The sequence below is a fragment of the Solanum lycopersicum genome, chromosome 4, assembly GCF_036512215.1.
Source record: "Solanum lycopersicum chromosome 4, SLM_r2.1".
NCBI lineage: Eukaryota > Viridiplantae > Streptophyta > Magnoliopsida > Solanales > Solanaceae > Solanum > Solanum lycopersicum.
The window spans coordinates 63,652,836-63,668,277 of NC_090803.1; the positions used below are offsets into that span (position 1 = coordinate 63,652,836).

At 35.4% G+C, this 15,442-nt stretch overlaps 1 protein-coding gene across 2 annotated transcripts in view; it reads left to right on the plus strand.

The window, feature by feature from the left end:
* Positions 1-761: 761 nt before the first annotated feature.
* LOC101249356 (uncharacterized) overlaps positions 762-15,442 on the plus strand; it is a 28,606-nt gene continuing 13,925 nt past the window's right edge. For both annotated transcript variants that reach the window (XR_011220911.1, XM_010322217.4), the window contains exons 1-8: positions 762-1,223; positions 1,732-1,891; positions 3,428-3,520; positions 4,556-4,652; positions 4,848-5,013; positions 12,660-12,834; positions 14,544-14,672; positions 14,792-15,361. Coding sequence is in view for 1 of the 2 variants with exons in the window: in XM_010322217.4 (XP_010320519.2) it covers positions 1,021-1,223; positions 1,732-1,891; positions 3,428-3,520; positions 4,556-4,652; positions 4,848-5,013; positions 12,660-12,834; positions 14,544-14,672; positions 14,792-15,361 (1,593 nt within the window). In the remaining variant the exon portion in view is untranslated. The remainder of the gene's footprint in view (positions 1,224-1,731; positions 1,892-3,427; positions 3,521-4,555; positions 4,653-4,847; positions 5,014-12,659; positions 12,835-14,543; positions 14,673-14,791; positions 15,362-15,442) is intronic.

Below are 15,442 nucleotides of genomic sequence, written 5' to 3' on the forward strand. Positions count from 1 at the left end.
TTTAAAAATTAAAAATTTAAATGGGTCATGCAAATATTTTTGAGTCAAAATTCAAAAGTGTATAACTATTATTAATTAAGCAATATAATTTAAATAATTTTAAATTTAGTAAATAAAAGTTCGATTCTTCGGTGCACCGTAGTTTCAGGACCCTTGCATCGAACTCCTAACCGAAGTTTCGAAAAAAGAAAACCGACACCGAACCGAAACACTGAAGAAGCGAAATCGAAGAACCGAAATTTTTTGTATCGATTTAATTTTTCGGGTTTTTGATATTTATGTCTACCCCTACTTCTGGTATTAAATCTCACATAAGTAATATTGTATTTGATAGTTGGTTAAGAAGTAAGTTATTTTTATATACAATTAATAGGGTGTTTGACTTTTAATTTTAAAATCCGCATAAATTAAAACATGTATAGAACCTCTATATTATCTGTATTATTTTATACAGGATAAAAATAAAATAATTAATATATATATAACTAAATTTGATATAAAATAATATATTAATTCTAGCATAATTAATACTTCCATAACTTTAAGTATCTAGCCAACTATCAAATCATCCCTAATCAGTACTATCACGTGAGCAATCCCTCTTGTTTTGATCTCATTGTGTGATTACTTTTTAAATATTGTACCAAACTGATTATATCTTAAACAATAGGTTATAAAATTGTATACGGCTGCAAACCATTATATTTTATGCCCCGAGTGGCCATTTATATGAACTTAGCACAAAACCCGATTCAAGCCCCAATTTTACTCAACAAATCAATTCAAAATCCCCAACTGATATCCCTCTCTGCAAATACATTATGGTTCATTCCAGAAATATATATTCAAATCTCTATTTATGCTAGCTATCCTTCCGGCGAACGCACTATTCCATCCGTATTTTCTGTCCGGCCCGGCGGCGGAGGACGGTGAAGTTTCGGTTTTTACTCCGGTTTGTTCAAAACCCTAAGTATAAGTAAACCCTAAGCTACACATTTGTTTTTGTGAAGAGACCTTAACATGGCTGGACCAATTCGGGAGCAAGCTCTACCGCTACTCGCGTCCGCTAACAACCACGGTGATTTGTCAGTAAAACTATCTTCGTTGAAGCAATTGAAAGATGTATTGTTATCGGCAGAGCCATCTCAAGTTGCTGAGCTTCTCTCTTATTTAATTGACCTTCAGTCTTCACCTGAAAGTCTCTTACGCAAAGGCCTCATTGAGTAAGTTCAATTGAATCTTTTTATCGAAATATTAGTATCACATTTTCAGCTAAGGTAACCAAGTGATGGACTTTGTTTGTAATTGAATTGGTTCTTTTTATTTGTATTAGAATAAAATTAGAAGCTTATTTAGGACTAAATATGTGTTTGGAAGGTGTTGCATTTTGTGATAGACAAGGATTGAAAGTTACAGCTTGACACTTTCTTTTCCATATATAAAGGTAAGTCCTGCTATAATTTGATTACCCCCTTGACATGAGAAGGTTGATCTACTGTTTGAGCCATCTACTTCTAACCAAGAGTTTGGGAGTTCGGTATACCAAAGTAAAAACATAAAAAAAGGATTACTTGCTGTTGCAATCAGTAGTTAATATGTTGGAACTAGCTGATTCCAGAAGATGGTTGAAAAAGGACGTGCTTGCATGCTTTTGGTATTCTGATTTTATGTGTAATTGTTTCTTTTCCATGTTGTGTTCATCATTCTAACTTTATTCTGTACGTGTGTCAGGGTAATTGAGGCGGTTGGGATGAAAGCAAAGGAACATTTGTTGGTATTAATGCCCGTATTATTTGCATGCTTAAAAGATATGAATTCTATGGTGGCAAAGCAATCAGTTATATCTGGCATGAAAATCTTTTGTGGTGTATTGGAGGAATTATCATCTCAGGTTACACACTTGTTCATGATTTTGTTCTTTCTGTAGCTTGTTGACTGAGCCCGTATCCAACATAGGCTTGTTTCATTATAATCATGGTTGTGATTCTTTTGAGGGGATCTTTGGTCACTTTCAGCTCGTATCCCAAAAAAAGTCCTGTCTCTTCTGTCAAGGCTTGCGCACTAGGTCACTTTTTTTTTTTAATTAATGATGTTATGTTTAAAGTTCTAGACTTCTTAGTAATTTGAGGCCATGATTGCATAATTGATTTTCTATAGAAGTTCAACCCTTCAGTCTCCGATGAACTTCAGTTTGTACAGTTATGTGGAAAAAAGTTCAGTGAACTCAATTGATGCTATCTCTCATTAATTATGTGGAAAAAAGTTCAACGAACTTGAGTTTCTGCCGGGTTATTATTTCAATAACTTTGTATGACAAGTTCCATCAAATCTTATTGTCGAGCGAGGTTCTGTTTGTTGGTACTTCAAAAATTTTTCTTTCATAGCACCTCTGTCATTGTTGGATTTGGCTGTGTCTTCGAACTATATTTTTTATCATCCACAATGTAGTTTGGGTGTGCGAGACTGTTTTTCTGGGGCTGATTTTCTATAGAAGTTGAAATTTTCAGTCTCCAATGAATTTGAGTTTGTACAGTTATGTGGTTCAGTGAACTCGATGGCTTTGACTTTTTTTGGAGCCCAATTGATTTAGAGCAAGGTTCCGTATTTGGTACTTCAGTTTTTCTATCACATCTCTGTCATAATTGGTATTAGGCTATGTGTTCGAACTATATTTGTATTAATCTGAATAGAAGGGTAAGATAGAAATATTTTGGATGTTTATGGGGGTTACCAGCTGTATTTTGTGTAATGTCACTCACTCACTCTAGGACGGTGAAAGTACCCATCGGATGAGTTGACTGTTCCGCTGCCGTCATTTCTTTGTCGGAGGAGTTCCAAGGGACAAATGAGTGGTCTGAATTTTGACGTTCATGTGGGCTACTTGTGGTTGTTAGAGGAGAATACAAACGTGTTCACTTTGAGTAGTTCAGATTTTTTTTCTTGGATCAGGATGAGTAGTTTGGAACTTGGAATTAATATCCCAAAGAAGTTCAAAATAATACTCGCGAGCATAATGTGGTAGCAATAGCATAGGGTTGAGCCTGACAGGGACTGCATAAACCCATTGGGCCGCTATGCACAGGTCTTGGCTAGATGGGTGATGGTGGTTAACATATACTATAGTACCATACATATGCTAGTGATATTGTATTGGTGTGGATGACTGACCAGTGATTTTTCTTATACTGATACAAAAGCTGGAACTTTGGCATGAGAAGTTCAATCTGAGTAAACCCTTCTCTTAATTGTTCAGTATGTGTCAAAATGCATTGATTTACTAGTGTTGATTCGTTAAGTTTTATCCTCCCTGTCCCTGTGCATTTTCCGACATACCATCTATAACATGTTTAATTTATCCTTCTTTCACAACAATTATCTTCTTCCCTAATAAGTTCAAAGATCTAAATGCTTCTTTTATAAATTATAGTTTCACCGGCACGGTATAGTTGAAAGGTGGCTTGAAGAGCTCTGGACTTGGATGGTCAAATTCAAGGATACTGTCGTTGGAATTATTTTTGAGGTATCTTGTTCTGCTCATGTAGTGGGTACTTGTTGGCTAGTGAACTTAACTATGGTAATCAATTCGGCTATCACTCATTTTTTTGAACCCATCTTCACAGCAACGTGGAATTTGTTTTGCTAATACTTGCCCTTTTCTTCTCCTTTGGTGAACTTTTTTCTGTTTTTCCTTGTTAGTGGTTCCACTAAACTTTATATTGGACATAAATAGATCATGGTATTTTGTACTCTATAAAAGACGATCATGATATATTGTGAACATACAAAGAGTAAAAATAATATTTTGTGAATGTTATTCAACATTATGCAAGAATTTCCAGCCGTCGGATATGTATATACTTTTTTTTGAGAAAGGTAACATTTACTTCTATATATCCACAGGTATACTACATCAAAGTGTAGTTCCCCACCAAAAAATTATACTTACATCAGCCCTAATATCTTCTAGTTACAGCCAGTCAATAACATTATATTCTGTTGAGAGGGTAATTCCCTTTTTAGATGCCTTGATCTCCATCGATTTATTTATGTTGGTTTGGGGTGGTGCAGTAGATACAATCTTCTTTACCATATGTAACTACTTACTGGGCTACTACAGGAGTAGCCGTCTCTTTAAAGAAGGAAGAGTAAGCAAGATAATGTTCTGTTACTTGCTTAGCTCAGCTCTCTGGTTTGTTTCCTCTTAATGAAGCTTGGGCACAAAACAGGACTGTTATGGACATACATGTGTCACACTCTCCCTCTCTTTATGGACAAAGAATATCTTAAATCTCATTTAATAGCCAGTTTTGGAAGTAGCTACATTTTAGTAACAATGAGATGTCTTTGTGAAATATGTATTCAAATGCTCTCCTAATCCAGACTTATATTTCTTGTCTTCTACTCTGTCAATATCTGGGCGCAGGAGGGTATAGCAAAGGAAATAGAAGAATAAATAAATTCATTTTCAGGCCTTGCTGATATGTTTTAGGGATGTCTCTCTGCTAATTGTTTGGCATATGCAAATGACATGCTTTTCTTGGATATTCTTTTACAGGCAGTCCCTATTGGTACAAAATTGCTGGCGTCGAAGTTCCTTGAAACATATATTCTACTTTTCACATCAAGTGATTCAGAAAAATCTGGAGCACAAGGTAATCATTTACAGGATTTCAAGGCCGGAAGATTCTGAGTACAGGAGATCTTTCACGATTAACTAGTATATATAGTAACTTATCAGAAAATTTTCACTATGAGATTTTTATATTCATCAATTTTCCTTCCATTTTTTCTGTTTGCTTAGTGGTTATTGTGTGTGCTTTGGATTTATCTTTTCTTCACATCTGCAGCTAAACATGGATGGACTTTTAATATTTCATGGGTAGTTGGTCATCACCCTGTTCTTGATCCAGCTTCACTTGCATCGGATGCAAAAAATAAAGTTGGCGTTCTATTGGATTTATTGCACTCAGCTAGTTCTCTCCCTGGTTTACTAACCATATCCGTCATTAATAGGTGAGCTTTTATCTGTTTTGCACAAAAATGTGTATTATTCACATGGATAAGTGCTATGTTTGATCTCCAGGATGATTCTAAGTTCATCTAGGCTTTAGCTAGTTGAAAGCTTTTTGCGCATGATTCGTCCTTTTCTGTAAGGGAGAGGAGTCTTTCTTGCGAATAAATATAGAGATTGAGAAAATAGACTCGACAAAACTAGTGTTGGTACAAGGTTTGGTTCGACATTTCTTGAGTAGATAGATTTTGACACCAAATTGGCGTGTCATCAAAATGATATTTGATTCATCATGACAAAATGCTTTGAAAGATAAGACTCCTTAAGAACAAGGCATGTCTAACGAAGATAGTTGAATTATTATATTTCTTCCTAGGGAAAAGTTTTTCTTTTATATTGTTTATTAGCATCATTATTAGTAAATAATCATCCTTCCTCAGCTTCTATCTCCTCCCTATTTTGAATTTTTCGGAATGTGTGAATTATTTTGTACTTCAGGGTGATAGGCAAAATTCATTTTGATATTGGTGCCAACTTGCCTGTGTTTCATCTGTGATTGTCTAACTACATTGTAAATTTCTTGTATTCCTCTTTTGTCATTCAAACTTAAAATGTTGTTGCGGTAATGGAAGCAACTCAAAAGAGAACAAAAACTTTTATGGAAGCAACTGCTTATATTAGTCAGGGTAGATTTTAAATTTATGCCAGATCATTAATCTTAACTCACATCTGTAAATAAAGTGCTGTTGTATTGTGAAAGAAGTGAGCTGAGGGAGTGAATAAGGTCACTAAGAAAATAAGAATGCATACCAGTATATCCAACAGTGTGAATGTAGGTCCCTGTTTAATGTTTTAGGACCTTCGCGAAAAACAGAAATTTAAATCGGTGTTAAAACATGTAGCCAAGTTGAAACTACAGTGCAGGGTCGATCTTTTAGTAGTTTCCTAGAATGGTATACTGCATGTTTATGCTTTACCAGTTGAGCATGTCCATTGTTCATACTGTCATTATCACCTTGTTTGTGTAGAGTTTTCTACTAAGAATTGCATACATAAGCTGTTATTTTTCCTTACGAAATTTTTTGATCTTAAAGGTGGGTGTGTCCTCAATATCGTTGTGATCGTGTAATAAAATTGTTTTCTTTTGGTTTCTGATAGGATGGTAATACACTCGAAAGCTTTCTTTTTGTTAACCTTTGCGAAAAACATTAGAAGAAATTTAAATGGCTGTTAAAGCACGTAGCCAAGTTGAAACTACAGTGCAGGGTCAATCTTGTAGTAATTTCCTAGAATGGTTTACTGCATGTTTATGCTTTACCAGTTGAGCAGGTCCATTGTTCGTACTGTTATTATCACCTTGTTTTTGTAGAGTTCTCTACTAAGAATTGCATACACATGGGCTGTTTTTTCCTTACGAAAATTTTTGATCTTAAAGGTGGGTGTGTCGTCAATATCGTTGTGATCTTCTTGTAATAAAAATGTTTTTCTTTTGGTTTCTGATAAGATGGTAATACATTGAAAGCTTTCTTTTGTTAATCTTTTATATTATGTATGTGAAGTTAGGTTATCTTTAAGTCAAATACATTTGGCACCAGAACCTGTGTATGTTTTGTTGGATAGGCTCAAACTGGTGCAAGGCATCAAGATGCTTATCATTTATTTCTATGTAATTTGCCTAGACGGACTTACTATGGTTCATGTATTTTTATCTGTCTTTCTTTGATTTTTTTCTGGAAAAGATGTCATCTTATTATTTTTATGATGCTGATACTGATGCTGATTTCATCTTTATATAAAAATACTTTTCAAGTCAAGAAAAATGGATACATTACTGATCTAAAATACATTAGTGGAAATAAAGGAAGAACATGTTTATCGATTTTGATTTCATGATACTTGAAGTGTATATTTTTTGATATCAGTGGAGTGGTGTCTGTATCAGCTTGCGCACCTTCACTTCTATTAGCTCCCATCAGTATAGGTACCGGGTAACTGTATCAACAAAACCTTAGACAAATGAGTAGAAAATCACGTACTTTTGCATCTTTTGGATGCCTATTAATGGAGCACCTTACTGTTTAGCTGTTACTTAAGCATTTCCGTGATGCCTTTCTAATGCATTTTAACAACTTCACCCAAAAAAATTAATGGAGCACCTCACTTCATCCAAAAGAAGAAGAAGAACTCACCTGCTTAAGATGACATTAAAATACCATGTTTCTCCCTTATCTCAAAGAAATCATACGACTTCCCTTTTGTCCATCTTAAAATTGTCAAATTTCTAGTGATCTTATTCAGTTATGTACTTTATATGCCTGCTACTTTATTATCTATCTTTGTTAAGTGTCACATGTCATCTCTAAATAATCTCAACAATCTTTGGGAGGCTAAGTTTTAACTCTATTTTATGGTAAGTTTTTCTTATCCTATTATTTAATTTTAACTCTACTATTATCATTCATGTAAAGTCAAACTAAGTGAACAAATATGATTAAGCGAGATCATGTTGTAGGGTTCTAGTCATTGTTTATGTTAGACTAACAACAGCCTTGTACATGAGTAATTGGTGTGTTGATATTTTCCTGCTATAGTTGTTTGAGATGTGTTACTGGTTGCTTTCATCGACAAGACATACTTACTTAAGTGTCTGTTATGTGACAAATAGATAATTTGTCTATTTGGGATTATTACGGTAGCTGATGTAGTTTTGTTATTATTTTCTGTCAGTAACTGGCAATTATGGCAGTGATCCCTGCCAAAAGTATTTTTTAAGTTTGCCAGAAAAAATTACTCTGATGATCCTTTGTCATAACCTCTCAGTAAATCCCATATTGCCCAGCCAAATAAGACTTCTGACTCCAAAATTTTGGCAGTGACTGCTGTTTGATTTATTACTTTGAATTTATGGAGAGTTGACAGATGCTTGGTAATGGCTGTAGTTCAAGTTCAACTGCTTATTTTTGCTGTTATTGCAGCATGAGCCCAGCTTTTTAACGTGGAGTTAAAATGGCATTTTGCTTGGAATGCTGAACTGATGGTTCAGATAACAGATGTAAAAGTTAGCTGATTTCTACAAGATTGACAGATGGTAGATTAAGCGGTGGATAAATTTGTCACGCCATTTGGGATAAGAACTGTTTGGACAAGTTATTAACCAAGCACTGTACATTTCGAAGACAACATTAAAGTTTAGCAAATTTTTGATCTCTTAAATTGTACATACGGCATCATAACCTTGTAGTGTCTGACACTTCCAAGTATTGTTTGATAATGTATTGCTATTTTTTGTAACATTGACACACTTCTTATTACCCAGATAATCTAATTTTCAACAGGGTTTTCCCCCTGGATAAACCTTCTGTTCTTACTTCTGTTTTCTTTTTGCTGCTGTTACGTCGTCAATTTTACTGGATGACATGCTGTGTTTCACATTGATTTTGAACTTAGAAATTGGTGATACTGTTTCTGTGGTATGATCACTTTTTCTTCATCTTGTCAAATATTTAAATTCCTCCCAATCATGATTGTGTATTACCATGTGATATGTATATACTGGAGCTGCTGTAGCATGAGCATATCCAGCAAATATGTTGTCTCTTTGCATTGTTTCAAATAAAACTACATGATTATTAATGGTAAATAAGCAAAGTGTTCATTAAAACTTTTCTACTTATGAATTTTGAAATCAGAAACAGGTGAAAAGCTAACTGGTTCTTGAATGAGAAATCCAATACTCTGGGGAAGGCTGCATGTAGATTGTTATGTTCTGTTGGAATTCCCTGTTTTTATGAGCACATCTTTATATTGCTTCAGTGTCTTGGTTGCTATTATCTGTGAAGGAATGTTAACCAAGTTTAGCAGGGCAACTCTTTCCGTCAGGATGAGCACATTCATCAACATCAGGACATTCTGTTCTGGTCTCCTTTTTCTTTGGAATGTCAAATTCTGACATGTTGTGATGTTGAACTTGTTTAAACATTAAAGCCTGTTCTCTTACCATTAGAAATGTTTTATCTAGCTGCTTTCAAAGATTAAACACCGTACTTCCATTTAGTTTGGATAGTAGGTTGCACAATATTGTCTTAACATCATGCATGTAACAAGTAGCTTGACTTTAAACATTTAAATGATGAACTTGATGGCTTTCATTATGGCAACACATTAAATTAGAAAATAAACTGAGGATGATCAACTGAAGCTTTTTGCGCTTATTTGGTAAGGCTGTAACTACCAATTCTAAGAAGTTGTTCTCATTATAGTTTCAGATGAAAAAATTGCTCAAAATTCATGTTTTAAATGTATTAAGTTTGAGCTGGTTGATTGAGCATGTTTACTTGATGCATGAAATATGGAACAAGATCTCGTTAATTTGTGCTAGGACAATGTTCCAGATAATTGTTTTCCAGACGCTTAGCATTACGCAGAAGACATTTGAAAAAATGTTGCATGTTTGTACATAGATTATTCTGTTTTTCTCATCTTTTGTTCTGGTTTTGCTGGCTACTTGCCATTTGTAAGTGTCAGGTACTCTAAAGGTTGTATAAAGTATCGTTTTAGCATTTGACCACTGTGTTTACTTGAATGCATCTTTTCTTAATTATGATGGTTGTGCCCAGAAAAACACGAGCCTAGTTGTCGTAATCAATATAAGATAATATATGGTCAGCTGAATCCGAATCTAGTGGGGTTGAAGTAGATCCTCCGAGCTATTTGCTACAGCTCACAAGTCTAGTACCTAGTTAATCCTGCCCACCTAGATTGAAGGTGATGGGCTTACTCTGAGTGTTGTAGTTGGATTAGGATCCTCTGGTCTCGGTTTCTTACTACTATGCCGCAATCACCCAGCTGTCCCTTTGTTGACCTTTTGTGATTGTTTTTGTGGCTTATCTTCTCCTAGGTAACATAAATTATATGGTGTACTCTTTGATGCACGTTGAATTTATTTTGGGTGATTGGTCTGATCAAATTACTAATGGTGTGACTCACAATTTCTAAAATCAAGTTCATAGCAAGCTTAGAATTCATGCTTGCTTTGTTTTAAAGGATGACATGAGTTCAGGGGACGAAGAAAATGGCTTTTGTGGGTGCTAGTTGGTTGACATAGCCAATTGACTACATAGTATGGTTTTAGAGTGCCCTTGTTTTGTGTTCTTGTAGATTTAGGATTTCTGCTGATAATCTTCTTTTGCTTAGGACGTTTTATTTCCATGGAGACATAATAACTGATTGACTCTCTCTGTGTATATACACACATACACAGAGAGAGAGAGAGAGAGAGAGACTGCACCTCCAGTTTCCTGTTTTACCATATTTCCTAATATACAATGAAATTAATGTTTGAAGAAAATTTAATGAACTATCATTATCAAGTATCAACCTAGTATTTTGACATCCTTCACTTCATGGACTGCTTTCTCTCTTGCAGCAGATTGTCTTTGGTGGGGTATATATGTTTTTTAATTGCATGCTCGGAATTTGTCTAAGAGAGTGCATTAGTGCTGATCTTGTGAAAGTATCTTGGATCAAGAAACAATGCTTGTATATTCAAAAGCAAAAACATGTGAAATTTCTTTGAGCTAAAGTTTGATGTACATTCTCTTGTACAAAGTGCTTCAGCGAGTAAAATGTTGATCATGCCATTTAGTTTTCTTTCCCAATTTTCAACAGAAGAGTTAGCTGAAATTCTTATAGAGTTGAGCGTCATCTTTCTCCATATTTCAGATATTTGTTTGATACTACAATATTTGTTACAATAATCAAGCTGTTTGGTTTCTTACAACTGATTCTAGTGGGTGGATCTTTTGACCACCTGCAAATAGGATAGCGAAAATGGTGACATGATTTAGTCTATATGCCAACACTGGTCAGTGTATATTGTGATTTCGTTTGCAGTAGCGAGCCAAATTTTGGTTCTGGTACGCCTGGTTTGAAGTTGAACTTCTATTGTGATTGTTCGTGGTCACTGAATGTTACTTGACCATAGTTGTAACAGATCTAGTTTTTCCGGTGAACCTCTCAACTCTAATGTTTTAATAGAGGGGCCATCCTGCTGTATAATATCTGAAGATGCGGAATTACTTATATGGGTTTGTGTTTGATGTCTCCTGATGCTTTATAGTAATATGTCATAAAAAGATGTACTTGTAAAAGAATAGACAAATCTAGTGGTTGTGGTTGAGTATAGATCTGTTGAAAAAAACAAAGGGGTTTTTGTTCCTACTTCCTAGTGAATAATGTATCCTTGTTTAGAGGTATGCATATAAGACTCCTTAATGTGTAATGGCATAATTAGCATGCAATGTGTCCAAGACGTTATTTTGTAATAGAGTATGATGGACACATTTTTGTCTCGTATGATGTGTGCAGTATCTGTATGTTTGTTTACCTTACTTTCTTTGATATGCGATACTTGAGCCGATAGTCTTCGAAACAACACTTCTACCTCGATGTGGTAGGGGTAAGGTCTGCGTACACTTTACATCCATGAGGTAGGGTTAAGATCTGTGTACACTCTACCTCCCCGGACCCCACCTATGGGATTTCACTGGGTGTTTTTGTTGTTTATGATGTGCGCAATATAACAATCCTATTCTCTTCTTTAACATCTTCTCTCCCAACTCAACATCTTACTACGTGGTTCTTTCCTAAGGCATTTAGGGTATAAGGAATAGCAAAACTGTGTTGTGGTTGGCCTTTCAAATTGGTCAGATAGCAGTAATTCGTACTTGATCGTGTGTAAAAACGTCTCTTTGATGTTGTGTTACTTGTCTCAAGAAGATATGGACATGGATATTGCTCAGGTAGTTTTTGCTTGAGAAAAATGTGTGTGCTAGTAGAAGGATAGAAAATAATAGAGTATAGCTTACAAGTGCATCCCAAGCTAAAAGTTAATTTTTCCTATTCAAATTATTTGTTAACTGAACTTCCAATTATGTCTCAATTTCTCTTTTGCCTATACCTCCATCTTCCCATACTGCCTTTAACAATTCAAGGATTTCCTTGGCTAGAGTTATTACTGATATCTTCTGCTTGGATTTTTTTGCAATTTCCCTTGATTTCTGATCTTCTGCAATTGTTCTCTATGCAAATACTGCAACAGCAGGCATCAAGTAGACTAGTAGAGAAGCCAGCTGTTTTCTCTAAGATCCAACATTATGAGATGTAAAATTTAAAGATGGTAAGGAGTTGAATAATGAACTTGTATGCTGGTCTGAGGATACTTTGTCCTAAGAAAAAGCTACTTTGGTGTGCCACTAGACTAGTAGGGCTTATCTGTGCTTATTTCTGGGTTGCGGTAACCCTAAAAATATCTTTTGGGTTAGGTATCATGGTAAATTTTGTTTTGTAACTTATGGGGTTACTTTGCCTGCTGCCTGCTTATGATAAACCACAGTGGTGCATTTGTTAGTTTTGTAATTAAAGGTGGACAATTAAAATAAATTGGTAGTTCTCTATGTTCGAATACTAGTTCATCTGTGGTAGATTATTGAGGTGAAGTTGTAATCTTGCTTCATAATGTCAGTATGTTTTCTTTTCTATTTGCTCTCTCCTTGAATATGTGTTCATAATTAATCGTTTCATCTTTGACTTGTATTATTTATTTGTCTTGCTTCATACTTGATCTGATAACTCTTACTATTGTTTCCAGTTTGGCAGTTATAGCAAGGAGGCGACCTATCCATTATAACTACATTTTATCAGCATTGCTTGATTTTGATCCAAACTTTGAGATGACAAAGGGTGGACATGCTGCCAGCATTCAGTATTCTCTGAGAACGGCCTTTCTAGGATTCCTGAGGTGTACACATCCTTCCATTTTGGAGGTATACTTGACATGTCATATTAGAGCTTCATAGTTCTTTATCTATGGATTTCTCTGTCTTCCAATTTCTGTTTCTTTTCAGGGTGTCGACTGCTGCATCTTCCTTTCTAACTATTTTTCTTGATTAATCAAACAGAGATGTTTCTTGCTTATTGATTGAGAGAATGAGCTGTAGTTCTTTGTAGGGTATTGTACAATCCCCTCACATCATGAACTGGCTTTTGAGGTTTAGTAGGTTCAAGGTCCATTTTCTTATCCTGGTATTAGAGGTAGACCTATACCTGTTCTTTGGTTATCCAGTGCTGGGCCCCCTTTTATGTTTATCCACTCCCATTGTCCAAAATTGGACAAGCGGAGAGTGTTAGAATATCCCCACATTGGTTGGGGAAACGTGTTGTAGTATTCTTATACATCCTTGCGTGATACTTAACTCGTGAGATAGGTTTTAGGGTTGAATTATGGTCAAAGTCCATTTATGTAACAAGAATCCTTTTTGTTCTTTTAAGGGGTAAAGTCAATATATCACTGATAGGCCATCAAGTGGATGCACAGAGTGCAAAAAGGAAATTTGCTCTCTTATATAATTCAAGGAATGGACAATTTTTTTTTCTTCATAAATATGATGTTCCATGAGTTGCCTTCCCTATATGGTATGATTTTTGGTTCTGAGTATCTTACAATTTGAAACAATTTAGGAAGTTCCTCCTTTACCAACTTAACAAAACAATTTAGGACATTCCTCCACCAACAAAGTTACTATGGGTTGTGTATGTTTAGAAATGGGCAGTGGGGAAAATGGAGTCTTTTTCGTTAAGTCCTGTTATGTGAATCTTTTGGTGAGAGAGGAGATTGTTTTCCCACATACCGCGATATGGATCCCTAGAGTACCAAGTAAGGTGTGCTTCTTCACATGGTTAGCCACAGGGATGGGGTGATCTTGACAACGGATAACTTGAGGAAGAGAGAGATCAATTGTCTTAGTTAGTGCTTCATGTGCAAAGGATCAGGGGAAGATGTAGATCACCTACTCTTACATTGCCGGGTAGCATCTTCGTTTGGTGCACCCATAAGTTCCTTTTATAGATGATTGGGGTGGCTTTATTAGAAAATCATGTATTTTTTGTAAGATTTTCTACTTTTTGCTTTTGGTATATAATTTACATGCAAGCTAGTTAATGCTCTTGTTGATAATATTCTTGCTAAATCTAAAACATGTGTATATATATATGTACACACACTTATTAATGTTGTCTTTCACTTATATTCTATTTAGTATGGTGATGATATTATATGGCTTAAATGCACAAATGAGGATTTCCAATGTGTTTGGGACTGAGGGGTGTTGTCATTGTTGTTGATGACTACTCTTGCATATGCTAATTCTTAATTCTTATAATAGATAACTTTAAACCAAAAGGTATTTTGTTTTCCTTAAACTTCAGCTGTCGGTGGTTATTTCACGTTCTTATACTTGGAAAGAGCCATATTTAGTTGAAGCTCAAAGATGCGATAGGAGGACTACATTAAAACATGGTCTGATTTCTGTTAAGTGTAATGCAAGTTCAAGTTGGATAGATTCAAAAGATCTTTGTGCTCTATACTGTATGAGAAGTGCGATCAATATCTTTCAACTCTAGGACTATAGAGATTTGCTTATGATTATCTTTATTATAAATTGAATAACTAGTTAAGTGTTTTTTTTTTATTCAGTCAAGAGAAAGATTGATGAAATCGTTGCGAGCCATGAATGCTGGTGATGCTGCTGATCAAGTTCTTCGGCAACTCGATAAAATGATCAGAAACAATGAGCGAGCTTCACGTGATTCTAGATTGAATAAAGTAATTTACTCAGTAACTGAGTTTCTTTATTTGTTATTGAAGACCAAAGTGTCAGGACTTCAAGCTGTGAAATATATAGTTCAGAAGCTGTTCTCAGAACTTTCTACTTTCTTTTTCAGGATGAGCAGTTATCAAATCACTTGCCCATTTCAGGTGATCCAACCAAGAAGAGGTCGACTCCGTTAGATAATGAAGATCCATCTAATAATTATGATCTAACTACAAAAAGGGTTTATTATGGTCCAAATAATCACAGTCACACAGCTCCAGTTGAGAGAAATGATTCTGGGAAAGAATATGTCAACGGGGTGGACCCAACGGTTGCACAAATAATTAACATGATTGGTGCTCTTCTAGCAGAAGGAGAAAGGGGTGCCAACTCTCTTGATCTCCTAATATCCGAGCTTCATCCTGATGTATTGGCTGATATAGTCATAACTAATATGAAGCACTTGCCTAAAAACAATCCCCCTCCTTTTGCACCGGTTGGAACCTTTTCATTACCTCGGGCGAGTGATTCTACTAATCTATCCCAAATTATGGCACCAATTGATTCCTCATTAGGCCAACAGTCCTGGGTTCCTGTATCCCAGACACCCATCTCTTTATCAACTGCCACATGCAGTACATTTCCAGAAATGCCTACTTCTGCAAGTCTCCCTTTAGATTCAAAACGTGATCCCAGAAGGGTGAGCAAAACTAAATTATTTCAAGTTTATTCTCTTCTGTTTGTACTTAATGTTTCTCTCACTAGTGACAGTCCAATAACA